Genomic DNA, 27,416 nt, shown 5'->3' on the forward strand with positions numbered 1-27,416 from the left:
TCACTATGTGGAGGGGTTTTTAGGCTAGGCAAAGCAGGGGTGGGACAGGCTTAGCCCAGGGGCTTGGGGGCTTATATTGGACACCCCCCGGGTGGGGTGAAGAGACAGTCGAGGCAAAAAAAGAGACCAGGACGTGAGAGGGGAAAAGTGTTGTGCCCACCATGACGGAAAGGTGCAGTCTGTGGAGCGCCTTGTCGGCTGCAGCGTGCTGCTTCTACCGAGGATCTTTCATGCAGGTGCAGGTCAGTGCGTGTCGCATGCTTATGTGTCCCGCGGCATTCCCTCTTGATGCACATGCGAGAGCACGGCGGAGCCCGGTAACGTCAACCCTCATGCAAAGCGGCACGCCGGTGACATCATGGATGGAGCGCTGGCCTGTCAAAGCCACTGTGCGGAGAGAGCGAAAGTGGCATGTCGGAGTTTTTAGTGCACGGGGGTGAAAGTGTGTTGAGGTCTACGGGATCATCTTGGCTTGATCTAATTCCAGCTCAGAGTTTGGAACCTGATATGCGACCATGTACAGTACACGAGACGGGATGACTCCAGAGTGTATTTTGCTCAACGTGCTGCTCACAGTAAAAGCCGATATCAAGTTTCAGATGTTTCGGTGCCTCGTTAGATGATAACATGGACTTTGGGAGAGCTAAAGGATTGTAAAACTGTCGTTACTTGAACAAAATGAAGCTAAAACCGACTCCTTTTTTGCTCCCGTTTGGCCCACTTTGTTGCGTACGGTTACGGCAGACTTGCACTGGCTTTACAAAGACTCTGCTCCGTTTAGATTGGCTTTTTGTTGGTGTTTTTTGTGTGCTACGCAAGTTGCGAGGAATTGTGCGTTGATCAAAGCCATTGAGGCAAAACCGAGGCACTCTTCTTTCAGTTTCGACTCGTTTACTCTTCAAGACACAGACGAGCAAACTCCACACACTGGGAAGGAAAACGGGAGTTCAGAACATTCAGAAAGAAAATGTTAATGAGTGGAAATTAATACGCTGTCCCAATTATGAAAATGTAGGGGGCAGCATATTGGAAGAAAGGTCTCGAATCTCTTGAGCTTCACGGTTAAAATTTCGACTCACTGCTGTGTGGAGTTTGCATTTTAGCGCCAAGCATGCGGCTCCCACTTTCACAAAACATGCACGTTAGATTAATTTAGATAAATTTTCCAAGGTGTGATTGTGAGTGTGATTCGTTGTTTGTCTCTATGTGCCCTGCAACTGGCTGGCAACCAGTCCAGGGAGCATCAGGCCAGCAAGCGGAGAAAGGGTCCAGCCCCCCCGACTGAGCATTATTGAAAAGGGATGAACCAATCGATGCAAATGTCATCAAGTTGCAATGATGTCATATTTTGAGGAATAAAACCCTTGCTCCACCGAATTAGAAAGTTGTTGCATCACAGCGGTTGAAGCGGGTGAATTCATTAATTAGCGAGGCCCGATTCTCTGCCACATGGGATTGTTTTCAAACACTCACATTTTATTCGGCCCAATATTGACGCCCCGATCCATTCTCATTAAAGATGGCTTGTCAAGCACAACATTGTGCAAACCAAGCACGGGCGCTGTAATTGTTACTCGTTCAACTCATCCATAGTCCCAATGCTGGCATCACTTTACCTCCTGCAAGGATTTCTCATTTGTTTGTTAGTTCTTATCAATACGCTCTTACACACAGCCCGTGCATGACTTCTTAAAAAAATTTTTTATTGGCATCAGAAACACCTCAGGTTGAATGTTAATGTTTGACCCGCTGAAGGCAACAAAACGTAAAGACGGCAGCGTCGAGCTGCTTCTTGCCACTTCAAGCTGAAGTGTCAAAGTAAACATCCAACAAGAAGCGTGACACATTATTTTATTTATATTGTGCTCCAAGCAGTGAATATTTTGAGCACAACACATGTAGAAAGACGCGTGTAACACTCACAGGCTTATTCCCGATTCTTTGTCATCCAGTGAAATGGCAGTGACGCCTCAGCGTACCGCTCTCGAGCTAGGTTCAGCTAGCATCAAGTCAAAACAGCTTTAGAATGAATGTTTTCATGTTTTACGTGACGTCGGTGAGTGTTTGAAAAGCGTTTCAGTTGTTTTGGCAGACAAATTGGACACCAGCCAGCGTTTTCAGGTTCCGCTGAATTTCTTTTGGAAATGTCAGACTCTCAAATTGTAGTTGATCAGGGACGACTCGGTAATAACCGGCGTCGTGGTGTTGTGGCGTGTCCCCAGCTCATCAGCCGTATCAGTGGAGAGAGATTACATTTGATCCCGTGGTCTAGACTGCGCTATTCTCACCGTGTGCGCGCACATGCACACACACACGCACACACACACACGGTCATGCTGCCCAACCATTGTGTGTGCATTATACCCAGTGCGTCCAGCGCGTCTCTGTAACTGGGACAATGTAACTACCCCCTGGACTCTGACAGTGACAGTAACATCCCCCCTCCTCGTCTCTCTCACTCACTCACACACACACACACACACACACACACACACACACACAGATGCGTGGTTAGCTCGCCCTCCCCTCCACTTTGATTGTTTTTGAAGTTAATCTCTCTTTTTCTCTCTGCCAGCCACTTTCCCTCCTTCTCCTCCTCGTCCTTTTCCTCCTCCTCCTCCTCCTCCTCTTTTGGCCTCCAAGGCTGTGGCCTCATTCCCCGCTGACCTGAGCAGCATGTGGCCGCCATGGTGCCCAAGTCGGCAAGCCGGTCCGGTCGCTCTGTCCTTTAGCATTCCTGCGCCCCGACTGTACGTGTCACATTCACACAGTCGGGCCTCCGGGCTGGCAATGTGACGGATGCGTGCTTGCCCGGACCACGTCTCTGCCTGGATACACCACATCATAGGCCGCTCACCGTCTTAGGCCATACAGTATGGCTTTTAAAATGCACGCTAAATGTACATTTTGAGATATTTTGTTCACAATAACTAGCACTTCTGAGAGTGATAAGCACGATCGAATAATTTATCAATATAAAGACGATACACAAGGAAGCTGTATGTGAAGTACATGACAATTGTTAAAAGAGAAGAAATTCACAAATCACTCAGTTTCTGAAAGTTTTATTCAGGTTTGTGTCCTAAAAGTTTTTTTGTTTGTTTTTGTTTTTCACAATGGCGTTTGTAAAAGCAAACATTTTCTTTGGAAAATATTGCAAATGATTCCAGTGTCACACCGTTGTGTGTGTATAATACTGCATTCAAATTAACCAACATATTTACTTCCTTTTAACTCTGATTTTCAGTGTAAGTTCAACTTTAATGAGAAAAGTAAAGATGGCTTCTGGATGCGCCTCACAATTCTCAGTGTCGTTTTAATTAACACCAATGTGTATCCTTTTGTGATAAAAGAGGAGGAAAAAAAAAAGCAAAGCTCAAGTCACCCTAGAATGCCCCCCCCCCCCCCCAAAAAATCATTTTGTTCACGTTTCACCTTGTCCAAACTCGGGAACATTCATCTTCAGAAGTTCCCACTTTCACCGTTTGCGCCTTCTTTCACAAATTCTCGCATCAACTCCCCAGCTCATTCTCGCGCCCGCTTTACCGCACGCGCAACATCTCCCTTTTCGTACGCCGCCGAGCTTCATCACGCCGACGAGCCGCTCGTCATTCTCCCCTTTATGTTCTTCTAAAGAGTGTTTATGCACAGCCTGTAGTGCAGTTGGAGGTTATTTGCTTCGATGGTAATAAAAGACCGTACGACGCCGAGGGCGTCCCGCCGACAAAAGCAAGGACGTTGCTTTTGCCAACTCGGTCACAGCAGGTTAACCCGCAATGGTCTCGTCATTCTGACGATACACCCTTGCCAGTGTCAGTCAGCCAAGCGCGCTCGCGCGTGTGTGTGTGTGTGCGTGTGTTTGTGTGTGTGTGCGTGTGTGTGTGTGTGTGTGTGCTGGGCCAACCAGCAGCCCAAGCCAACTGGTATGTTTTAGCATTGAAATATTCCCCATGTAATCCACTCCTCTTATCTGCTCTCTCCTTCTCACCCTCCTCCCTAAAAAAAGCTTTTCATCATATAAATCCTCTTTTGGCATGCTGGCCTGTCACACCCCGCAGGCACATAGTGTGAGGGGACAGCTGTGCGCGCGTGCGTATGTACGCGTGTGTGTTGTCCGCATCCTCATTAGTGCACTGCCGTGTTTTTTTTTTTTTTTGGGGCATTAATTAACCTCGGGAGTGTGAGCTGCGTATTTTGGTTTCACGTCTGTTTTGTCTGTTCGCAGCTTCTTCGCGGTGTGTGTTTTTGTGTCTCGACTACGCAGACGGATAGCGAACGGCGACGAGTTCGGAGGCTGATAGTGGACGCGGAGTTCGGGCTCGGGTTGTTGATGAGCGGGATTAGTGGAAGTCTGTTTAACTGGGGAATTCATTCTGTTGTCCGAATACTCGAATACAAGAAGCCTCTCTTTGATTTGGCTTTCTCGGGGGCGAGATCAAAGTCTCCGTGACTTGGAGCATGCTGACGAATAAATGAGATTGGCCGCTTATGTGTATTGTCCGCTGTTTGTGCAGTTAAGCCTGGAGGATGACAAAAAGGCATCAAGGGGGTTTGTGACTGAGTTTCGTTCCAACGGCGGCGACGTAACTTGAATTTGTACGTAAATTGGAATGTGCTAACGTAGAGCCAGAATTTATGACGGGATGAAAACTCATTGGAGTCTGCATCCGGTAGGCGTGATTAGAAAGGAAGCCCAATGAATTCATAACGTCCTCGTAAGTGCTTGTGAAAATGGACGGATGAATGCATCGCATACTCATATGCGTCGATCAAGACATTGCACTCGGAAACCTTGTAAAACGAGTACAAGTTAAAGCTCAGATCTGCTTCTTCAAATTTGAAAGCGCCGAGCACGAGCAGTTGGTTGAAATGAATTAAACATAGCTTTGCTTGCATAACCCACTGGAAAAAAAAAAGTTGCATTCATCTGCAGAGGTGGGCAGAGTAGCAAAAGATTGGACACAACTCAGAGTACTTAAGAATCAGATGACTTAAAAGTTCATCCTCGAGTAGGCTGAAATGAGGACATTTTTAGGCATGCACAGATAACGGTGCATGACAGAGCCGTCAGGTAAAAAGAGCGGGGGGGGGGGGGGGCTGAGCCTTATCTGACTGCGAGTTACAGACTAGGAAACCCTCCGCAGTTGTTTCTGCCATGTTTCATGTTCATGTGTCATTTTGCCACTTTGGGTTGTAGCTCCATGTAAAGCGGTCAAATATGTGTTTCTTCGTTAAATCATCACAAACAAGTCAAAAGAGCGTTGCATTCAAGGTACAAAATGTTCCGAAACGTTAAATGTAACGGAGCAAATGTAGCGCGCGACTTCCCGCTTCTTGTGCCCATCCGTTTAGGGGATGTTTGGTCGCTGTGGTTCCGCCGTCGGGTCGATTAAAAACGTGCGGTTTGAGCTTATTACCGGCACACCGTTGGAGCCAAGCGGACAGGAAATCATTATTTGTGATTGAGAGTGAAGGACGGACTTGAACACACTCGTTACACCTTCATCAACTTAGCCCAGACTTTGAATTTGTCTAACTTGAACTATTGAGCGTATCTTGAAGTGGCACATTGCGGCCTACGTCTATAGTAGGAAATCTCATTCGTACTCGATGGTCTCCCGGTCGTGTTGTGATTTCAGGCTTCGGGCCGAGATTACAGTGCTCTCCGCCCTCCGCTGCTCCTCTCTAACATGATTGAGGAAAGCTTCACATTAGAATAACAAAAAAAAAAAAAAAGATGCTGCTTCAGGAAAGGGGGGGTGGGTGGTAGGGATGGAGGGGGGGTGGGATTATCCCAAAGAGGAGTCAGCCTGCGAGTTAAATATTTGGCCCTATCAGCATTTGAGAGGGTGATCGAAAGTAGTGTCATGGAATTGCCGAATAAAATGAACCAAAGTGGGGCCTCGCGCGTTACAATGGTGAAACTAATTAGAAATATGGAGTTCATCTTACGGGACAAAATGGATCTGTAGATGCTCACAACGTGTTAACAAGCTCTTGATGGATTTCCCTTCATAGAGACTGAAGGTTGACGGCATCAAGCGTGAGTGCAATTTCTCCAATCAATTCACGTTGTTTAATTATCATGCTCGTCTTTCCTCGCTTATACAGTTAGTCCGCTAGTATCTATGTTATTTACCATTCTGGTTTCTCATTACATTTTTTTTTTGGTTGAAAAACAGTGACGTGTCCCCACGACGATCCATCCTTCACACACTTTCAAGTGCGGTCAGGGAGTTTTTCTCAAGAGGTGGAAAGCTGAGAAGTGCGGCCGTTGTATTTACGAATGCGTTTTGTCCTTTAAGTTCACACGTGCCTTTGGATAGATGGCGCGCGCTCGCTCACACACACACACACACACACACTCCTAGCATATGTTGGGTAAGCCACAGCTGACACGCAGGGACTGTGCGACATCGTGACGGGATTTGGAGCAGGAGGTGCGCAATTGTTTGCCTCATTCATCTTTGACCTCAGACGGCTGCAGCTCGAGGTGCTCCGCAATGCCGCCATAGTTCTCGGACTGCCTTCAACTGCACGTTGAAAAATAAGCTAAAGCAAACAAACAAACAACCCCTCCCCCAAACTCCTCCCCGCACAATATCTTCATTCGACAATATCTCTCTCAACAGCGTCAAAATGTAAATTTCCTCCATTTGGCTAGCTGTTTAGCAGCAGTTACTCTCTCAGAAATATTGACATCGGATTAGTGCTTCTGTTTTTTTTTTTCATGTTTAATGAATTCCTAAAGAGTTCCGGTAGCTAAAGTGTGTTTGAGTTTTGGAAACAAACAGCCTCTGACCACTGGGAAGGTTTAAATGGATCAGTTTAGTCCGTGAACGGACCGGAGGCTGTTAAAGCGTCTCGGTGTGATTTGCAGGGAGCAGCTGAGAATGGCACACTTGTTTTCGACGCTTTCCTTGAAGAAACCCGCGCGTGCATACGTCCACGTGGCTCAGTTGACAAAGCGTCGTCCTTTCGTTTGCCATCTCTGACTGCCGGCTGTTAAAAGCGTCCTTGGATGTCTTTAGGTCATGTTAGTAAATGAGAAAATGTTTTCAGTTTCTGATGCTATTTTCCCTTCTGCTGGCGTGGGGGAAAAAAAATATTTTAAAAAAGTTTTGCGAGCATCTCGTGCTCACGTGTGAAGTCTTGGAAGACATCCCAGCCGCTCGGCCGGCAATTACGATCCGCCGAGTGACATCATGCACTTAAAAAAGTGGGGAGGTGGGGGTGGAGGTTGGAGTGGGATGTGAAGATGACAGTATACAGAGGCTAATTTCCCATGAGCGTCTCTTTTTGCGTAACGTGTGGCGTGTCTCTCACGGCAACGTTGACGCTCGCACACAGTCCACGCGCACAAAAATCACTTTCTCGCCTTGCCTCTCGCCTTCATGCCTGCTTAAAAATTGTCACGAGGGGCAGCGGGGCTGGCTCTCACAAGGTGTCCTTACATCAATACAGAAGTGTGCGTGTGTGTGTCTGTGTGTGTGTGCGCGTTACCTCGAGTGAGAGTCCCAGCTCCATCTGCGTTACCATGACAACCGCCCGGTAACAACTCGGAGACAACACCCATTTCTCCCAACCCCCCCCTTCTGGGGCTTGTATGTGCACGATCACTTTGAGTGTACATTTGCTTGTGTGTACGTGCGTACGAGGGCGTCCATTAGGGAGCATCCCAGCAGGTCTCGCAATGATGGACAAGACCCTGATAGCTGCGGCTGTATGCCTCAGTAGGGAGTGGTCATACATATACACACATGTGTACACACACACACACACACATATGAATGAGTGGTGATACCTCAGCGGAGCTCTCACGCTGTGTACATAGCCCAGCCAATAGCAGCGTTCGCCTCTCTGCCTCCACAAGGCGATGACATCATCGTCGGCCAATGGCATGGCGTTTTAAGGGTGTGCTCTTTTTTTTTTTTTTTCCTGCCGGGTCCGCTTGCGTGTGTGGCGGTGATAAAACAAATTGATATGCATCTAAGGGTCCTTGTTGCTTCAAGCTATTCGTCATTTCTTTTCTGTCATGCAGCCTGAGCTCTTTCACTCCATCCCTGCTTTGCTATAACCCCCCCCCCCCCCCCCCCCCCCCGCGCTGCCTCCCCTTCACTCGCCATCATAATCAACATCATCTCCGCCTTGTGCACGTGAAGTGTGCGCGCGTCAAGTTCCAAGGCCGGTCGATAGGTCATTGTTTGTATTGTGACTAAGCAAGATGTGTGTGTGCGTGTTTGTGGGGCTACTGCCACAGATAAATGTCTCTATGACAACCTTCCCCGGCTCTGACCTTCGATCCAAATGAGTCTTGGCATCATCACTACTCTGTCACGCCACGAGAGTTATGGCGCGCTCTGATGCGGCCATTATGTTGTCACTTTATTTAAAACGAGTCCCAGGCCGTCAACATTGTGATAAGATGACACTGTTCTGAGGAAACACAAATTGGTCTGGCGTTAAGATAACCATTCGTCTTGAGTGTGTTGGGGTTTTTTTTTTTTCTCGTGAATGTAAGTTTCTACCCGCTTAGGTCTGCCTAAAGCTACGCAAACAGCTATTGTTAAAAATACACTGCAAAATGTTTCATTATGGCGTCAACAAATAGAATGCTGAAATGAGCAAACCTAATTGCGTCTCATTCTGGCTTCTTGGCTCTATTTTCAATTTGCCTCAAGCTAAGCTAAGCTAAACTTTTTTTCCTTAAAGTGATTAATAGATGAAACAAACAAACAAACAAAAAACAACAACTGTTCTCACAGGAAGCTTATTTTCTTCTACAGGATAGCTTTTATTTCCCCCCCCCCCCCCGCCCCAAACAAATTGAATCTCGCCTATTTCTAAATGTTTTTAGCCTGACTGTCATAGTCATATATTTCGAATTTGATGTAGGTCTACACATTTTCACAAATCAATAAGTACAAAGTAATATTAATTGATGAATGCATCGGGATGTGCTTGTTTAATCCAAGGCACGTATGCTGCAGTTAAGAAAGCCTTTGCTAACCTCCAGGCAGTCAGTGTCGAGAGGCCAGAATTGATGGATTAGGATGCCAGGCAGGATGTTAAGATGTGGTTCTCCCCCCCCCCCCCCCCCACCGGGGGATGTAGGTTAGAGGCCCCTCACGATAAAAGCTGGCCCCTCTGAGTTGAATTGAAAGAAACGCCGCTGCGAGTTATAAAAGTATCGCATTTATGAACTGCAAAATAAACAGAATACAAGCAAACACGTGCCAAACTATTGCTATCAGAGGATCGCGGCTCTGATTCGTCACAATTGATCAGCGCGTCAAAGTTTTCCCATTTCGGCAAGACCTAAAGGAAATATTTAAAATGGTTTTCAAGTCTGCGCCCGCGTTTGTTGTGACAAGCGTCCGCGGGTGGTGTTTTATATCCTGGCGTAGTTCCGACGAGCAAAGCTGATTACGTCTCCTCTGTCGGTCATTGATTAATTAATCAGATGCTGTGTCACCATATGCTGTTTGCATCCATGGCTGCAGATAAAAACCGCAGCTGATCCCGCTTGCCGTAGTATAAGTGCGTTGGGTGGCGTCTATTGCGCGCATTGTGTGGAAACTTACGTTTGATTTTCAATCTGTATTATATCATTATGACATACTGAAGATTGTTTGTGTGTGTTTGTCCCTTTTCACCATTCTCATGCACTTGGCTGCTGTTTATCATCCGAGAGCGGCGCCCTCCATTTTTGGTACCCTCTTCTATTAAAGAATACAGGAAAGAAATGGATCGCGGGTTTTCTATCACAGTTGTCACGGTCATGATGGATGATACTAGTATGGATGGTAATACTTGCGCCTTGCCTCCAAATCGCAATAAGGAAAGTGTGTGCGCGCGTGTGCGTATGTGTGCGTATGTGTTCCTGATTGGTTGCACCTCTTGGTTAAAATGATGCATGCTCGTCTAGACCTGTGTGTGTGTGTGTGTGTGTGTGTGTGTGTGCGCACGCATGTGTGTGTGTGTTTTAAGGTTAGAGTGGCTTGTATTGATGAGTCCTCAGACCATCCAACCGCCCACATGGTGACCTTTTACCTCCAAAAGCCTGCAAATTAGCCATTAATGGCTCATCCCCAAGAGAAGAGGGTGACAGTGAGTGGCGAAGGCCCCAGGTGTGTGTGTGTGTGTGTGTGTGTGTGTGTGTGCACGTGTGTGTGTGTGTGTGTGTGTGTGTGTGTGCATGTGTGTGTGTGATAGAATAAGAAAATTGGTGACCGGGCTGGACATGTCAAGGGTGTTTTGCTATTGGACTTTTGACTATTAATATTAATGATACTATAATGAACCTGAGTATATACTGTATATATATGAGGTTATAGATGTGTCTATTCTATCGACACGAAAGAAAAAGGTGACATCACCCGTTATCGTGGACACCCAATCGAGATGATAATAATAGTCATCATTTTTCTCATCGAGAAGTGATTGCATCGTTCAGCGTTTTATTGTAGTTTGTGTTTTTTTGGATTCAGGATGGGAGTTTGGCATTTTTGAAAATATTTTTGGCAACTTCTCTTCAAAATAGATTTAATATTGGTATGATAATGAAATTGTTTTGAATGACTCCTGATGAATAGTGTCCAGAAAAAGGATTTGATGATTAATGATAAGTGACATGACTTAACCATATGTGTGAATAATAAGGTGTATTTCAGTTGATTTCTCCTTATAGATGCCCGTCGTCCTCTGCAGTTAAGTACATAAACACCACCGGCTGCTGTTAGAGGAAATGCAGTATTTTATTTTCGTCCCCTCCATGGATCATGTCCGTCCGTTTCTTGCTGGTGTAACCAGGATGCTGCTTCCTTTACACATACTGGCTGAGTGCATCGGGAAGTGATGGAGAATGATATGATACGGCGAAAGAAGGTCACGTAGAGCAAGATGGAGGCTAGCGAGTGAGATGATCTGTCAGCAAGAAGGTAACGAGAGAGAGAGAGTAAGAGAGAGAGAGAGAGAGAGAGAGAGCGGACTCATTCGAAGGTAAGGAAGATGGAAAGAAAATCTGGCTCAGAAGTAGATGTGATAAATCGCTGCAACCGGTTGACGATCAAATGAGACAACCGACTTCCTCACGTGGATTTAGCGCTATCGTTGGCGGCTGCGTCTTGTCAAGTGACATGTTCCACAGCGTGGAGGCATAGCAGGCGAGGAGAATAAGTTGACAAGAAGATAAATATATACTGGATACGCCGTGAAACCTGTGCAGCACGTGCAGTGCAAAGACGGCGGCCCAGATGTATCGAGCGTATGTGTACTAGAAGCGGCAAGAGGACTTGACATCGTTTTACAAAATTATTTTGACAAAGGAGTATAAAGTACCGATATCTGTTTTCAATGTAGTGCGGAACAAAGTATGGCCTTTAGTCATGCCGACATCAGACGACAAGAATGTAGCCCAGTGCCCTCCTACTGACGACGTAAGACTGGATGTGGCGCACACAGTCACAATTTGGTGTGCAGTATTTCAAAAGTGACTTAGAACAAAAAAGGGGAAATATTGGAAAGCAGACGTATACATATTTTATGACAGTGGAGGTACTGTTGATGCGAAGCGCAAAAGGCTTCGAGAACGAAGGCCTAATTGCAGCGGAGGCAGGCATCATCAGTTCATCGCGTTAGTCACACGTTGTCAACGTCTCGACAAAACTAATTGCTGCAAAATCTATTCCGAGCATTGATTAATAGAGTCGGATGAGCGCCGTGTGGTAAGCCGGCTTCCGTGCTTTGTCAACCTCCCCAAAGTGGCCCCGCTAGCAAACGCAATCGCGCAATTAAACTGGAGCATTTCCTCAAATAGATTGTTTACTCAACTGCAGAGAGGACCGGGTGTTTATTTATCAAAATGCTTGTGTAAGGCTGTCCGCTAATTGGCCGAAGAAGTGCTTCTAATTGGCGAAGTTAAAACTAGAAAAAAAAACGTGAAAGCTGACATCTTGGACCCTTAGTTACTGTTGCTAAGGGCAGCATTTGCTGATATCCACTACTGCATCGTTAGCTATATTCGTATAGTATATTAATCATCTGAGAGGGGGAGGCACTGAGATTGTGGGCCCGCAGGCCGCCACTTGCCCCTCCCTGACCGAGCATCTGGTGTTGTGCTGCGTTGCCCGCACCGCTCAAAACTGCTGACCGAGCCGTACCAGATTTCGAAGAACACACGGTCGTACGCGGAATAAGATAGCGTCATGATCCTCTCAACCCGCCGCGTTTTCCTCACCAGTTCACACCATTGCGCATGAGAGAGCAGTGCACACATGGGACACATTAACCTCTCTTTCTCTCACACGCACGTACGCCACATACATTACTTCCTGAGGGCAGCGCACCAGCTGGGCTGTTCGGTGTTACCTTAGCAACAGCATCTGCAGGCGTGGCATCGCTTGGCATCATTTTATCCAGCCACCCATTTTTTGCTCTGGAAACAACCACCGAAACAAATTTACCGTGGGCTCAAGTACCGCCGTAAAGACCAACGTTAAAAGTACACTAGCGTATTATGAGTAAATAAAAATGGCCTTTTTAAACTCCTACAAGTGGGCGACAGTTTCCAGTCTCACCGCACTGTTTCAGTGTACTGTGTTTCAGTAAGCTCCTGTAATTGAGACTCTGTGTATGAAATTTGTTTCATTTTATGGCAACAACAGCATGGGGGGAGGGGGGGGGGCAGGTGCGGTCACGTTTATAGTGCAATTTCATTAGCGAACACAATTTCAGTTGGAATTAGGTTCGTGGATTTTATTCGATTTTCATCCACCCGAACATCTAATTAAATGCGTGTTATCGCTAATCAGCGTTTGTGCGGCGTTCTGTTCTGGGTGTGCAATGATTACCGATGTCATGCATGCTTCCATACAGATCCACCGCATGTAAGTGCATCGCTTTTGTGCACGTGTGCGTGTGCTTTATGGATCCGGTTAGGAGCAAGGTCAGCCTCAGGGGTTTCATCCATAAAACGCATCCACTCAGACTCAGTCCAGAGGACGGTGAGGCCTTCGGGCAGCTGATGTCATCGTATATCTTTGGGCATGATGACATGCACGGACACACTCCTGTCTCGCTCGCACTATATTGTGTTGTCATCAAAGCATTGATGGGTGCCGGTTGCCAGGTCGATCGGAACTATGAGGACATCGATGAAATAAATTTACCCGGTCTCATGGGAATATGCACACGAAAGGAAATATGGATGGCTCACTGAGGAATTAGAATTAAAATATGAATGGGAGCATCGGGTAGTGTGGCACATTCACAACGAAAGACGGTAGCTCCATTCAGATGCTGTATTGACAGAAGATAAACTGTGCCTGTGTGCCCTCCCTCCAACTTTTGGCTCACTCTTCTCGACGACTGACTGACTTCAAAAAAAATGCCTTGCCGTCTGGTCATTAACGTAATCTTAAAGGAATTTTGCAGGAAATAGTCCAAGATCAGGCTCAGAAGTCTCGGCTAATGTAGCTCAAATCGTATTTCCTCATTGAAATCAATGGAAATGCCATAAATCCGTTCCAGCCACCCTGAAAAAAAATCAAATAAAACCAATTATCAATTGTGCAAAATTATACGACGGGGCTCCCTTGTTGGGGGTCATCAGGGAGATTGTAGAATGCAAAGCAGCGCATGCAGTACAGAACGAGGCTTTGTCGGCGACTGCCTCAGTGGGAGTGTCACTGTACAGTATGTCACATCTTTTGCACCAGCTGTCAGTCAGTCCCGCAGGTCTGTTTGCACACGTTAAAACTGACTGACAGCTCAAAAACAATGCTGCAGGTTGTGTGGATTTGTATAGAAATGTGAAGTACATATCAGCATCTACCTGCTAAGCTGCCCCGAGACATTATTGCCTGGCCGTGTGTGTGTGTGTGTGTGTGTGTTAACACGAGTATAGTAGAAGGTCACAGTTATTATTAGACTTATGGTTTTGCTCTTTGTAGCTCGACTGCTGTCATTTTACCTGGTTATGTGCCACATTGTGTGCCTTCTGCTCTTTTGTTTCCTCGGGCCAAGCTCATCCATCAGGAATGTTTCATTGAGTGAATCAACTGTGAGGCATTTCTGTAAGGCCAATCTTACAACAGCTTGCCATATCTGCACCTTTGTCTGGAACTGGACCAAACTGTATTAGCTGCATCAAATCATAAAGTTTATGAGAAATGTGGTCTTCAAGTTATGAGAATCATTTATTATTAATGAGACGTGGCACTATTTTTGGCCTCATTTTCGATAATGGCTGTGCTCATCAGGGCCAGCTGATGAACTGCAGCCTACCGCAGCTGACTTTTGAATTGGTCGCCAGCCAATTGCAGGGCACGTTTAGACAAACAACCAATCACGCTATTTTTCTGCCCGGCACAAGTCGAGCGCAGAGCCCAGTGTAGCTGTGCGCATGGGTTGAGTTTTCTTGCTTTGGCATCCTGGTGGATGGGCGCAGATAGAAAAGGGCGTTTGCGCAGTTGTGGAAGGGAACACAGCCGACTTGTTTGCCATCCAATGGTTTAAAAACGTCTGAGTGGATTTTCATTGCCACCTTAAGATGCTTGTCTCCAAAATCGTAGGGCATGTTTTTCAGTCAAAAAGGCTCAGGTACCAGGTTGCACCCGTAAAAACACATCCTAACAATGCTCCAAAGACAAAATCAGACTTTTGCGTTCATTCTGAGGTCAAAGTGTCCTGCCATCATTTCAGTACTCATGTGACTTGAAAACTATTATACCCGTGTGAACCAGGCACACCGTATCAGTCGAAGTCAGGATGGAGGGCACAAAAGGATTATCAGAGTCCACAGAGCAGTGATACTGGACACGTACATGCGTGCAAATCCACAGCCAGCCCCCACTTTAATGTGAGACAGGAGCGTTGCATGGCCTTAATGCCATAATCCTGGTCTGCATCGCTCTCCAAAAAAAAAAAAAAAAAAAAATGGGAGGACAAAAGTGGGAAGAGTAACTGATCCCAGGACAGCTTCTCACAACTCTGCATTTTTGGTGGGATTCCCCCCTGCACTCCCAAAGCCTTCCCCCATTCTCCACCCCCACAGCCCATCCAACCGCTTCAGGCGTTGCCACGACAACAGGGTCAGCGGCAAGCCCTGTGGGCTGCAAAACAGAAAAGGTGCCCTTCAGTCTTTTTGCTCTCACACCCCCCCCCCCCACCCTTTATTGTTCTCCACTTTGTTCATTTGTGTACATGCTGAGAAATGCATGAGACTGTACAGAACGCGAAGAGATTCTGCTCCAACTGTATTTTCTGTTCTTCTTAGTGCCATTTTTTTTTTGTAGAAATACATGCACTGGTGTTAAGGATATTTTTTTAAAACATTTACTGGTAACTGTAATCCGGTCCAGTTCCATTAAAAAAATGTGAGCAGATTACAGGTACATTTATTTGTTTCAAATCTTTTTTGCCTCTGCATACAAATTCTTTTTAAAGCATCATTTCATTTGATTTATACTATTTTGCATATTTATTATTCCATTCGGCCGTCCATTTCGTTTTCTATAGTGCTTGTCCTCATGAGGCTCACAAGTGAGCAAGAGCCTGTCCAAGCTGACGTCTACATTCGCACTTACAGTATGCAATGGGTGTGTGTGCGCGCGCGCGCACATTGATACAGTGGAGGTGTAAATGAAGTGGCACCTCTCGCCGTGCCTTCAGCTGTGATTGCGTTGCAATCTTTTCCACACTCACCTCCCCGCCTTTGCAGTATAGCGAGTGCGTACTTTATACGCCTGCCTCAGTGATAACAGTGCTTATCTTCGATGACCTGCTCTTAGTGCCTGTCTGGGGCCTCAACTAAATATTGAGCCCCATCCATCCGTCCATCAATAGTCACTCATACACACACATACACACACTCTGTGATTGGACCCTCTGGGGAAGCAAAGTCCTGCATCAGCTGTTAATTTGCTTTAACTCTCAAAGCTGCTAATAGGCTAGCCGTCCTCTCCCCCAGTTAGCCTCTCTACCTCCATTTAATGAGGTTCCATTGTTCCGTCTGTCTGAGTTTGGATGCTGTCTGCACTTTCGTTTGCACGCTGCTTAGTTTTGTCTCAAGGTTCACATAGTGTGTCTCGACCGTTGGTGGGCTTGTTTGTAGTTGGATGCTTCGCCCAATGGAATTGAGCAGAGTGGTTCTACTTGGCATGACTGGAAAAATGGATATGGAATGAAGGTTTCTTGTCAGAGTCACCACGCTCTGTTTGACTGTCACCGTTTGATTGGCTGGAACGGATTAATGGCATTCGCATTCGTTTCAATGGTAAAGAATGATTTAAGATACACTACCGTGAAGCAGATGTCCCAACCACTAGTAACTAATAACCAACAAAAATCATTCTCGGAGAAAATGAGAAAGTGAGGACACTCTTCGCTCACAATAGCTGTCATCGGATTCTCCTTGCGTATCACTGTTGCACAGTGCGTTGCCATGGAAACCGGCAATTATTTTGTTGATGTGGGAATACAGCGCAAATTATTCACTGTAACAAAACCGGCGATGTACCATTGATGTTTTTCTCGTCACATTCAAACTAACGAGTCGGCAGTCATAAAAATGAAATGTAGCCCAGAAATTTGAGTAAAAAAAATAAAAGAAAAATAGGAAATGAATTTCACCTTGACACACAGTCAATGAACTGATGTGCTCGTTTAGCCTCACTTCACTAACTTTGCATTGCAGTTGAATTGGGACATCCATTGTCGTTTTTTTTTCTTTCCCCCTAAATGATCTCTACTGGAAAGCATGGTGGGCAAGTGGTTAGTACTTCTGCCTCACAGTTCTCACTTTCTGTAGTCGAGTCTCAGCTGATGTTTTCCCCCTGTGCTTCCGCCCACATTCTAAAAAATGTCTCAAAACTGTCCATAGCTGTGAATGTGAGTCTGAATGTGTGTTTGTCTATACGCTGCCAATGATTGACAGGCGACCAGTCCAGGGTCTCTTGCTCAAAGTCAGCTGGGATAGGCAAGGGTGATAGAAAATGATCCTTGTTCTCAGTTTATTCAACAGCAGCCTATCGGGCTTGACTATATCTGCGCAGTGACCAGAGCTATATTTTTGTTGAAGCAAAATGCAATATCAACTATATTGCATCTCTTGATATCCTATCATATGTTATATTGGATATGAAAACAGAGGTCTCTTGTGTCTTTAGACCTGCCATTTTCTCCCTTTTTTTTTCATTGTCAATTTGTCGCTGTCCCTGACAAATCCGCGAAGCCCATCTCAAGTCAAACTTCACTCAATTTTCAATTACCCTCATAACCACTCTTACACGCACGCACACAACTGGTCTATTGTTGAAAGTCCGTTGGAGGCCTCAGCTGGGTTTCCACGGAGACGAGCGGAAGAATTAAGCGCCCACTTGACCCCGTCGCTCTGTTCCTGGCCTCCGTGCGCGCGCGCGCACCTCAAATCTAATCTGGGAAGAGCGAGCCGCTGCGGCGATATTCCTCCATCTGCCCCTGAGGACTCGAGGGGGAGCGGAGAAGGAGGCTGAGAAGGTGGTGAAGACACAAGGAAGTTCATCATTTCATTTTGCACTGACCTGGGGAAGAGAGCATCGATCACGGGGCCTCTTCTCGTCGCCTTGTGGCGCCATTCACGGACACGCGCAGTCAAAAACCTTCCGGTGATGGAGAGCGGATATCAGAGGAAGATACGGTCGAAAACAAAAGACAGCTACACTTTTCCGCACGCGATATGCTCAATGTTTGATGTCGTGCAAGTATTGGAATTCACTGCACATAGTTTCATTCCCGAACTCAAGTAAACAAGCGGAAAATGTCTCAAAAGCAGCTCAACTTAATTCGTTAGCGTGATTTCTTTCGCGGCGAGATCGCCTTTGAAGGTAAATAAGCATGAAAATGTTTGCCGGAATTTATTTTCATGTCTTACAACCGCAGATTTCCCCAGAGTGTCGCTTATTTGTGCAAGCAAGCGGCAAGCAGAAAGCTTTGAAATCTGAAACATGATCCTCTTGTCTTTGTCTGACACTTGTGTGTGTGTGTGTGTGTGTGTGTGTGTGTGTGTGTGTGTGTGTGTGTGTGTGTGTGTGTGTGTGTTGAGTCACTGAAAAGCAACTGAAGGACTCCGCAGTACTTCAGAACAATCAAAGCTTACTTAGGATGATTTCTTCCCCTTGGTAATCAGGTCAGGGTCAATCGGATTGCAGTGTGCGCATTTGTTGTCTTTTGTCGTTTTCTCCGCTAATGCAAATTAAAATGATCATAAATGCTTACAAATGGCCTCGCTCAGAACCACTGCAATCCGTGGACTATTTACCTGTCACATCGATGCCACTTCACTCATGTGCCATCCCCCCCCCCGCCCTCCCTCCCGTCTGTGTCCTTCAGTTCTCCAAGGAGAAGTACCTGCTGGAGTCTCCTCCCGAGAAGCTGCGGAAGGAGCTGGAGGAGGAGCTGAAGCTGAGTCCGGCTGACATCAGGAGCCATCTCTGGTATCATGGACACATACCCCGAGAGGTATGCAGAGCAAACACAACTTGAAACTTGAACTTGAAACATTGCTTATTTTGCATGACATCACGAGAAGAAAACCATAATCCATTTTGTGCGCAGAGAGTTGTGCTCAATAAATAAACCCGTGCTGTTGAAAACCACCTCGGCGGTGGTAATTAAACAAGATTAAAGTGTGGGTTGAGGGCCGTGCTTTTCAAGCGCTCGCTTGAGCGGCTTTTGAGCAGCGCAAACACCGGATGGCACCGATTAACGACTCCCATCGTCGCTCTCTCTGCTCTGCGGGATTGACTTAAGTGTTCGCGAAGAGAGTCGCGAAGCCAAGCGGGCAGCTGTGCGCATCGCTCGCGTATTCAATTTGGCATTTCGTAGCTGGCGAAAAACACACACACGCCAGGGGCGTGCGGAGGGCGGCTCCACCAGGGCGATGCCCTCACGGGCACCCACCACACCACGGAAATATTTCAGGGCGTGTCCGCTGCCGATTTTGGATGAATGTGTATTTTGAAGGGGCATCCGTTCGTGGCTCCTACGCAGACGCACGCTCTCTGGGTTTTTATTTATTTTGCATATTATGCATTATTCATGGGTTGTCCCAATGTAAACTTAGTGGGAACTCGAAGCACTCTGTCTACTACATAACAAACTGCACTTGCGCACGCACTTGCACACCAACGCACACGCACATTCACTGCTCTAGAGAGGCTTTCTGGTATGCCACTTACATTACATGAATGCATTATTCTTTTTTTATTATTTATTGTCAAACTATTTGACATGTTTTAAATAAACAGCGGAGCAAATGTTTGCCTCATTAACAAATCAACTGGCTAATCCGTGTCTGTTTTAAAAATCAAATGTGGCCCTTGATCATAAATTGCCCACTGCTGATTACGCTCCAGCTTTTAATGAGCTGAAAATGCTTTTTGAGTGTGGGAGGAAGCTGGCGTTCCTGGAGAAAACCCGCATCAGCACGGTGAGAGTAGACAAACTCCACTCCAGAAGGGTCTGAGTCGTGGTTCGAAGGCGGGACGTCAGCGGTATCAGGCAGTCATGCTAACCATTAGACCGCTGTGTGGTCCATTTAGCCGTCAACATAAAATATTCTCTATACATCTACCTTAATAGGGTATATGTATATTTAAAGCAGTGGTGTAGTGCAGCACTGTGGAGCACCGTTAAGAAAAAAAATTATAAATAAAAAAAAGGAATGCTCTATGTTTTACCGCCCCCTGCTGGCGATGTTCTATCAGTGCATTCATCGGTTAACTTCATATTACTACTGCATGATATGATTCTGCTTTTTTATATCATTATTTTCTTTATTTCTCCTCTTAATTGTTCTTATTTATTTTTTAATCATGGACACTGTTGTTTTTTTCTCTTGGGTCTTAGGCTGCTTTACCCACCATGACAGAAAGATGAATTTTATGGATTGCTTGTTTTCAGTGATATTCAAAACCGTTTTTGGACTTTCCTTTTTTTTTTAATACACAATAATGCTGAACACATTCGATTTCTACTGAAAAAACAAAAGCTTTTCTCAGTCAGCAGTCTCTGTTGGCACCTTATTTCTCTCCGACAGCATGAACAGCACAGCAGATGCATTTTGGCAGCTAATTGTCATTGTTGTGCAACTCCAAAATGCCCTAAAGCATGTTGTAATTATTCCCAATGGACCGGATTCACGTTTTTTGCAGTCTATATTCTGCTTGTATTTTATTTTGTTTATTTGTGGAGAGACTTGTCAGATTAATGACTGTTGTCCAGAGAAAGGAATTAATTTCCTTTTTGCATTCAATATATTGCAGGTGACATCAGGGTTAAAAATGCAATGATGTCATGACAGTGGTTCAAGCAATTTGTCCAACAAGATTGCGCTGATGTCATCCCTGCCCTTATGACCGGCATTATTGTCCTCTTAGGGCTCGAGGATATGGTTGTAAAATAAATAATAACTTGTCTTTTTTTTTTTCTTCATAAAAATCAGATTTTTGGTATTGGTCGTTTTCACGATCAATTGATCGTATTCACATCAATACATCACAACAACAACAAAATAATTCTCTAGCATTAACTTGTATCATATAATAGGATCGAAATATTTCTTTTAGCATCTGTGTGACTTCTGTGCATGTGTGTAGGTGTCGGAGACTCTTGTGCAGCATCACGGAGACTTCCTGGTGCGTGACTCCCTGATCAACGTGAGTGACTACGTGCTGACCTGTCGGTGGGATAATGAAGCGCTGCATTTCAAGATCAGCAAAGTCCTGGTCAAATCCAGTGACACCAAGGTAAGCGCATCCGTCAACTTGTCATGATCGCAACTACAAGACGTGGTCCATACTATAAAAGTGAGACAGAAATCGGCCATGGGTATCAGCGACGGTTTCCATCATGTTCCACATCATGTTTCCGTTGTATTGTCCAGGTGCAGTACGTGCTGGAGTCGGAAAGCTTTGACTCGGTCCCGGAGCTGGTGCGCTTCTACGCAAGTCAACGCAAAGCCATCTCGCAGTCCAGCGGTGTCCACATCTACTGTCCGGTGAGCCGGACCCTCCCGCTGCGCTACCTGGAGGCCACCTTCGCCCTATCCGGCGGCAAGCACGGTTGCGCCTACTCGCCGTCCAATCAGAGGGGAGCGTACATCAAGAGGCGGAGCGTTACCATGATGGATGGGCTCACGACGGAGAAGATGATGCCTCATAGGTGAGTTCCCTGGAGTGCTCTTCAAAATACAGGTGCACCTCAATCAATTCGAATATCGTGGAAAGAGTCATTTATTTCAGTAGTTCAATTAAAAAAGGGAAAGTTATTGTGTTGTAAAGATCTCCTTCGTAAACCCATCCCCTGTACTGTATTCTGACCCCAACCGTTTCTGTGCCTGAAGTCTCAACTCCCATTCCACGTCTCCTTATTTTAGCCATTGTTACATTCTTATACGTGATGTCCATTTATTGCTTCTTGTTACACGCGCAAACAGCGACTCAGACAGCCCAAGTCCAGTTGAGACACCAGCGGCACCACCGGAACCTCAGCCGCAATCTGTGCCCAAATGCAGGTGGTGTGTGTATTATGTGTGTGTGTGAGACACAAGTGTGTAGAGCTAGTACACCTGCCACATCCCTGCAGCCCCCCCCCCCCACCTCATCAGCACCCCCTCCCCAGAAGTGTGTAAAATTCAGATGGACCGTTTCATTGCTACCTTTTTAAAGCGCCGCAAATAGCAGTCATCAGTAATGGCAAGCAAAACTTTGGATCAGCACCACCTTATGCACCTTCACCTGCTGCATATATCTGAATTTTGAAATTTAGAATGAAGAATTATCCACTACAAATGTTGACCCTGTGTGATGTACGTGCCGTATTTGAACGCATAAAACAATCGTTTACTTTCGGAACAATTTCAAATTGAAAATGATCAACTTTGACAAAAGAAAGTCAAAAAGCACCCATAACCACGTCACTTCTTGTCACGTGACACAACCCCCCCTGCGCCCCCCCCCCGCCCCCCGCGGCCATGTCGACAACATGTAAAATACATCCATGAGGGATTTTTAACAATTGACTATTGTGTTTGCAGCCCTTCCACCATCCACCACCACAAAGACGCAATGAGGAACTGTGCGATGAGCATGGACCAGATTCAAGAGTACCGCTGCCCCTTGTCGCCTGTCGGGGAGACGCCCATGTCCCCTGCGTACTGTGCGAGTAAGCCCACGCGGACGCTGCCGTCATTTCTGTTATGCGCGTCGAGCGAAAAATGTTGGCATTTCAGCTCAAGGCTCATCTCTCTTCTCCAGTCACCAGACAGAGAGCCCACTCAGGTGGGCGAGTCCTGGCGGTGGTGCCCCCTTCCCCCATCGCGCGGCGTTCCAGCGACCCCCAGCTCAGCCCGTCTTTCAGCAACAACCCCCCGGAACATCCCGCCAACATCTCTCACTCGGCTCATTCCTCTCCGGCTCATCATCCCGCTTTCCAGTCGCACTCCTCCGAAACAGCGGGCAGCTACTGCGACCTCAGACCATGCCCAGCCGGACCCCCCAAACCTCCTACTAAGACCTACGTGGAGCGTTTGCGGGTGGAGGAGGAGAGGAACGAGGGTGTGAGGGAGGAAGGAGACGGGATGTGCAGCGCTCCTCGGGTGGAGACCGCTTCCTTGTTCCGGCCATCCAGGTATGAGACAAATTTGTTTGGAGGCTTTAAAGAAAAAAATAATCACACTCATTCTGAACAAAAACTGAAATATGCAAATGCCGTAATGCTGCTTTATTGGTGATTTAATTTTTTTTCTAAAGAACCAAATAATACTGTACACAGCAAAAAGGTGTTCAATTTTCATGCAAATGCACATGCTATACATACGCACCTTTATGTTTCATTATTAATGTATATAAAAGTTTGAATTTTTTTTCACGTGATAGGAAAAAAAACAAATCCAGTGCGTCTCTGGGCGGGTCACTGTCGGAATCATTCTTCCACAGTGCGCTGACCCGACGGTCAGCGCACTGTGGAAGCAGTACTGCAGTACTGGTTTATCGTTGAGCAAATGTTTCCCGCGCAGGTATGAGTCTTGCATCATGCCGGCTGACAACAAACCTCTGGAGATGTCTGTGCTGAAGAGAGTGAAAGAGCTGCTGGCTGAAGTGGATGCGAGGACGGCGGCAAATAACATCACCTTAGTCGACTGCACGGTACGTCAACGCACGCACGAGCGCATCGTGCGCGAACCCCGTTCACACGACTGAGAACAAGAGTTGTAGAGAATTTCAAGCACAACATAGAATGCTTATCTTATTTAGTTTTTTTTTTTTTTTTTTAATCTCTCTTGGGCAGATTGCAAGAATACTGGGTGTCAACTCAGAGATGCAAAGGATGATGGGAGTGTCCTCGGGCTTGGAGTTACTCACGCTACCTCACGGACACCAGCTGAGACTTGACCTGCTGGAGAGGTGCGCTGTCTTCTTCTTCAGGGCACCCGCCCTTGATTTGTTCGGAATGACTGATGGGAGAGTCAAGCATTTACAAAAGTCTAAAAAATAAATTAAAAAAAATTCAAATAAATGTTTAAAAAGTGGGCGGGGTGTACCAGTTGCTGTGCTTACCTCACATCGTGCACGTGGAAATCGACAAGTTTGCTGCTGAGCACATTTGAACCCTGTTGCCAACCGAAAAAGGAGCACCAAAACAAAATTAAAGTGTGTCGTCTTATTCACGCTGTGGTCCTTTTTTCTCCCCCCTATGATGGAAATTTCAGGTTCTACACCATGTCCATCATGACTGCCGTGGACCTGCTGGGCTGCACGGGAAGCACGGAGGAGCGGGCGGCCCTGCTCCATAAGACCATCCAGTTGGCGGCCGAGCTGAAGAGCAACCTGGGTAACATGTTTGGCTTCGCCGCAGTGATGAGGGCGTTGGAGCTGCCGCAGGTGAGATAAACACACTTGCCATCCTGCGCGTTTTCATTGCGCATTCTTGTGCTTTGCTCTGACGCTTGTGGGATTACGCTTTAGATTTCCCGGTTGGAGCAAACGTGGGTGACGTTACGGCAGAGACATACAGAAGGCGCCATCCTGTATGAGAAGAAGCTCAAACCTTTCCTGAAGAATTTGAATGACGGCAAAGGTATTCTGATTGCATGTCATCTTGAAAATATTCATACCAGTAGCACCACTATATGAGTAATAATTCAATGAAAAATGTATTGCACAAACAGTTCTTCAAAAATAACTGCAAATGTACTTAAAAGTGAAAGACAACTGAACTCTACTGAAAAATGAAGCCACTGGAACATGCATAGGTGGAACATTTCATTCGTTGATTCGTTGAACATTTCATACCACTAGAGGGCGTCACACACACACACACACACCACAAATTGAGAATCACTGAACGAGAGAATGTGTTTTGCATTTATTAGACATGAAAACAGAAATCCCAGACGTATCACAGCAAATCTGCCCAAATGAATGAACTTTAACAACTTTTTTTTTTTTTAAACCACGGTGCCACCTTCTGGATCTAGTGGGAGCATTGGCGATTCTCACAAAATCCAAATTAATTTTTCTTCAATGTATTTTTTTTTCCCTTTGCTTCCAGAGTCCAGCGCGGTATCCAACACCACCTTTCCTCACATCCTCCCCGTCCTGTCATTGCTGGAGCGAGGCCTGGCGCTCGGGGAGGTGCTGGAGCCATGGGAGAGCGCAGAAGTGGGCGTGGACGTGGTCATGCACCACCTGGAGGCAGCCCGGACCGTCGCGCATCACGGGGCGATCTACAGGAGAAACGTCGAGAGCAAATTGCAGGGTATGGACACATGCAGACAGCTGCATTGAACTTCGTTTGGGCTCGCAACCGGTGGTGCCGTTCTCGGCGGTCGCAGCGTGTATTTATTGCCACGACGAGAAATTGATCGCTCACTGTATTGATCACCAAGCCATTAAACCTGTTAACCCTGGTTAATCAGGGTGACTAAGTAGATTGAGAATAAGTAGTGTAGCTCTTGCATTTCGTCTCATTACATTGTACTTGTAGCATTCATCTTCAAAAATTTTACGTTTTGTGTTTATCAGACAGTAATCCCATGATTTTATTTGCACTATCATGTCACATATCCGGAAACAATCAATATTATGAAAAAAAAAGGTGCAATTTAACAGTATGCACTGTGCCACAGAGGTCATCGGGAGCCATTCAGAATTAATGTTCATATAGTAACACGCTGTCATCTCTAGCTTGGACGTGCAACGTGATTCCATCTTAACTCCTCTTCCTCTCCTTTGCCCTCCGGCGCAGGGTTCCAGGTACAGGCCGACATCCTTGAGATCTTCCAGACGGAGTTCCAGATGCGTCTGCTGTGGGGCTGCCGCGGTTCCGAGGGCAGCCAGCTGGAGCGCTACGAGAAGTTCGACAAGGTCCTCACCGCCCTCTCGCACAAGCTGGAGCCTCCGGTGCGCCACAGCGAGCTATAGCGGTGATTTTCTCAAACAAAGACACCTTGCATTCTGCACTTACCACTCCGAAGTGGTCTTGTCTTGCATGGCATAAAAGGGGGAACACTGAGGAATGCGGGTGGACCGCCGCGAGTGGCGAGGCAGCTAAACGTACGGCGGGATGTCACTTCCAACACACTACACTGCAAACTGTAGCACTGCGGACATCCTCATTTCTCCCGAAAATGTCCACAAGAGGAGACAAGTGAGTATGGTGGTCCCCTGAGGGTCAATCTGCAGAGTTTGGCTTTGCTCCGCACACACCGATGCTTCCCTGCTATTTCACACTGTCATAGAAATGAGTGGTGATCTTTGAATTAGATCATAATGAACATGTCTTTCTGTGTGCGCGTGCGTTTGTATGTAAGTCATGTGAACATTCCTTGATTTATGAATTTTTTTTAGAGGAGCTCGATCCATTCAGGGCATTCGGCTACTTTTACTTCGGGAATCGGGAAGGATCCGTAAAAGCCCATTCCCATCAAATATGTATCGGCCACTCGTTAATACATGCATCTCAAATGAAGGAGTAAAAAGTGAAGGCTTTGAGAGTTGTTCAAAACGGTAATAAAGGACATATAAGATCTTACTTGTGGTACCAAATGGCGTTTGGTTGACTGCTTATGTTCGATGTCATCTTTCAAGCACGTGAGCCTGAGAGGGTTGCAGCTGACTCTCAGAGCTATGCAATCACTTCAGCCAAAGGACGAAACTCATTTCAAAAATATTTTGAAGTGTTTTGCCCCCCCCGCCCCCCATCTCCTTGTTGTCTACCTCCAAATCCAAGCATTCTATAATATACTCAAATGTACGTGTCAGGTATCGAGCAAGGTGAATTAATTCTCAGTCTACTCTGATCTTTACATGAGTGTTTGTCTTTTGTGGTCTGAAACACTTGAGTGGTGGGTGGGTGGGGGGTACAGCTGAAAGGCCATGCAAAAAAAAAAAAAAAGAAGTCCTTTCCCATTCTGACCCAGCAGGGGGCAACCTTAATTCAAACAAGCCCCAAAGTGCGTGTACAGCGTATTGCGTGTGTTGTCATCCGCTCGCGCTGATGATGGAAGAAAGATTTTATGTGTGTTTTTATTGATTCTTGCTTTGGATACTGAAGGGTGAAAGGGGAAAGGACAAGTTTTTGTTGTTTGCTTTGTTTTTTTTTTCTACATAATTGTATATAGCGATTCACTCTTTTTCAAATAAAACGATTGCTTGTGTCACAGACATGCCTTGAATTTGGAGTCAATTGAGAATCAAGGATGCCTTTCAACATCGACGGTATTCGTTTTCCATAGAGTTTGGGGTCACGTGGCAGGAAGCCAGGGTACCTGGAGAAAACCCATGCAAACAAGGAAAGAAAACGCTGTGATGTGCCGGGCTCATTGGAGAGACACGTTTAGGACTAACCATTATTTATTGTCGAACAACTGCATTTGTAGAACAACCGTTAATTGTTTCTACGCGGGTCCATCAAAATATTGCGCCAGAAATGTTGGGGACTGCTGTATTAAGCAACCATGTAACTCCTCAATTTCAGAGCTTTCAGCGGTTCCTCATCAAGGGAGATTTAAAGGCAAAGTTTGATCGATCCATTCAAATCTGACACTCTTGTCTCTTTAGAGCCTTTAATAAAAGTGAGACTCATCATCTTACAATTGCCTTACAGACATCTAATCAGACAAACTGATGGCATCTGCGATGTAGCACCGAAAAAGAAACCACAGAAGCCAGCACAATGGAATGAAACGGCCCGCCGCCGCGCCATCTGCCACAATAGGAAAATCATCATCGGCTCCGCTCTTTGTCTCCGCCGCCCATACAGTTCCATAGGCGTAACATGTTATGGATGTCATCACTAAGAGGATTCTCTCTGCTTGATATCTTGGAACGTGTTCATTTCAGCTCTTTATGTTTCTTATTGAAACAGACATAAGA

General features: G+C 46.1%; 1 protein-coding gene across 3 annotated transcripts; it reads left to right on the plus strand.

The window, feature by feature from the left end:
• sh2d3ca (SH2 domain containing 3Ca) lies at positions 1-26,703 on the plus strand. Of its 3 annotated transcripts, none has more exons than XM_086135626.1 (13): positions 1-236; positions 18,370-18,498; positions 20,637-20,786; positions 20,924-21,201; positions 21,476-21,553; positions 22,076-22,203; positions 22,296-22,668; positions 23,057-23,186; positions 23,329-23,444; positions 23,750-23,921; positions 24,006-24,117; positions 24,592-24,798; positions 25,288-26,703. In XM_086135626.1, the coding sequence occupies exons 1-13, from the start codon at positions 162-164 to the stop codon at positions 25,461-25,463; spliced, it is 2,124 nt and encodes a 707-aa protein (XP_085991752.1). In that variant the 5' UTR covers positions 1-161; the 3' UTR covers positions 25,464-26,703. The 3 variants fall into 3 exon arrangements, with proteins under 3 accessions (XP_085991752.1, XP_085991751.1, XP_085991753.1); XM_086135625.1 differs by having other exon boundaries at positions 2-242; XM_086135627.1 differs by lacking the exon at positions 21,476-21,553 and having other exon boundaries at positions 4-242.
• Positions 26,704-27,416: the final 713 nt, after the last annotated feature.

Source organism: Hippocampus guttulatus, chromosome 17, assembly GCF_054856545.1.
Source record: "Hippocampus guttulatus isolate MCC_2025c chromosome 17, RoL_Hgut_1.0, whole genome shotgun sequence".
NCBI lineage: Eukaryota > Metazoa > Chordata > Actinopteri > Syngnathiformes > Syngnathidae > Hippocampus > Hippocampus guttulatus.

Bases quoted from the DNA above. Each gene is read 5' to 3' on its own strand.
- sh2d3ca (XM_086135625.1), top strand. From the start codon at position 162: ATGACGGAAAGGTGCAGTCTGTGGAGCGCCTTGTCGGCTGCAGCGTGC. The intron at 18,499-20,636 runs GTATGCAGAGCA...GCATGTGTGTAG, and splicing joins ATGGACACATACCCCGAGAG to GTGTCGGAGACTCTTGTGCA. The intron at 22,204-22,295 runs GTAAGCCCACGC...TCTCTTCTCCAG, and splicing joins GTCCCCTGCGTACTGTGCGA to TCACCAGACAGAGAGCCCAC.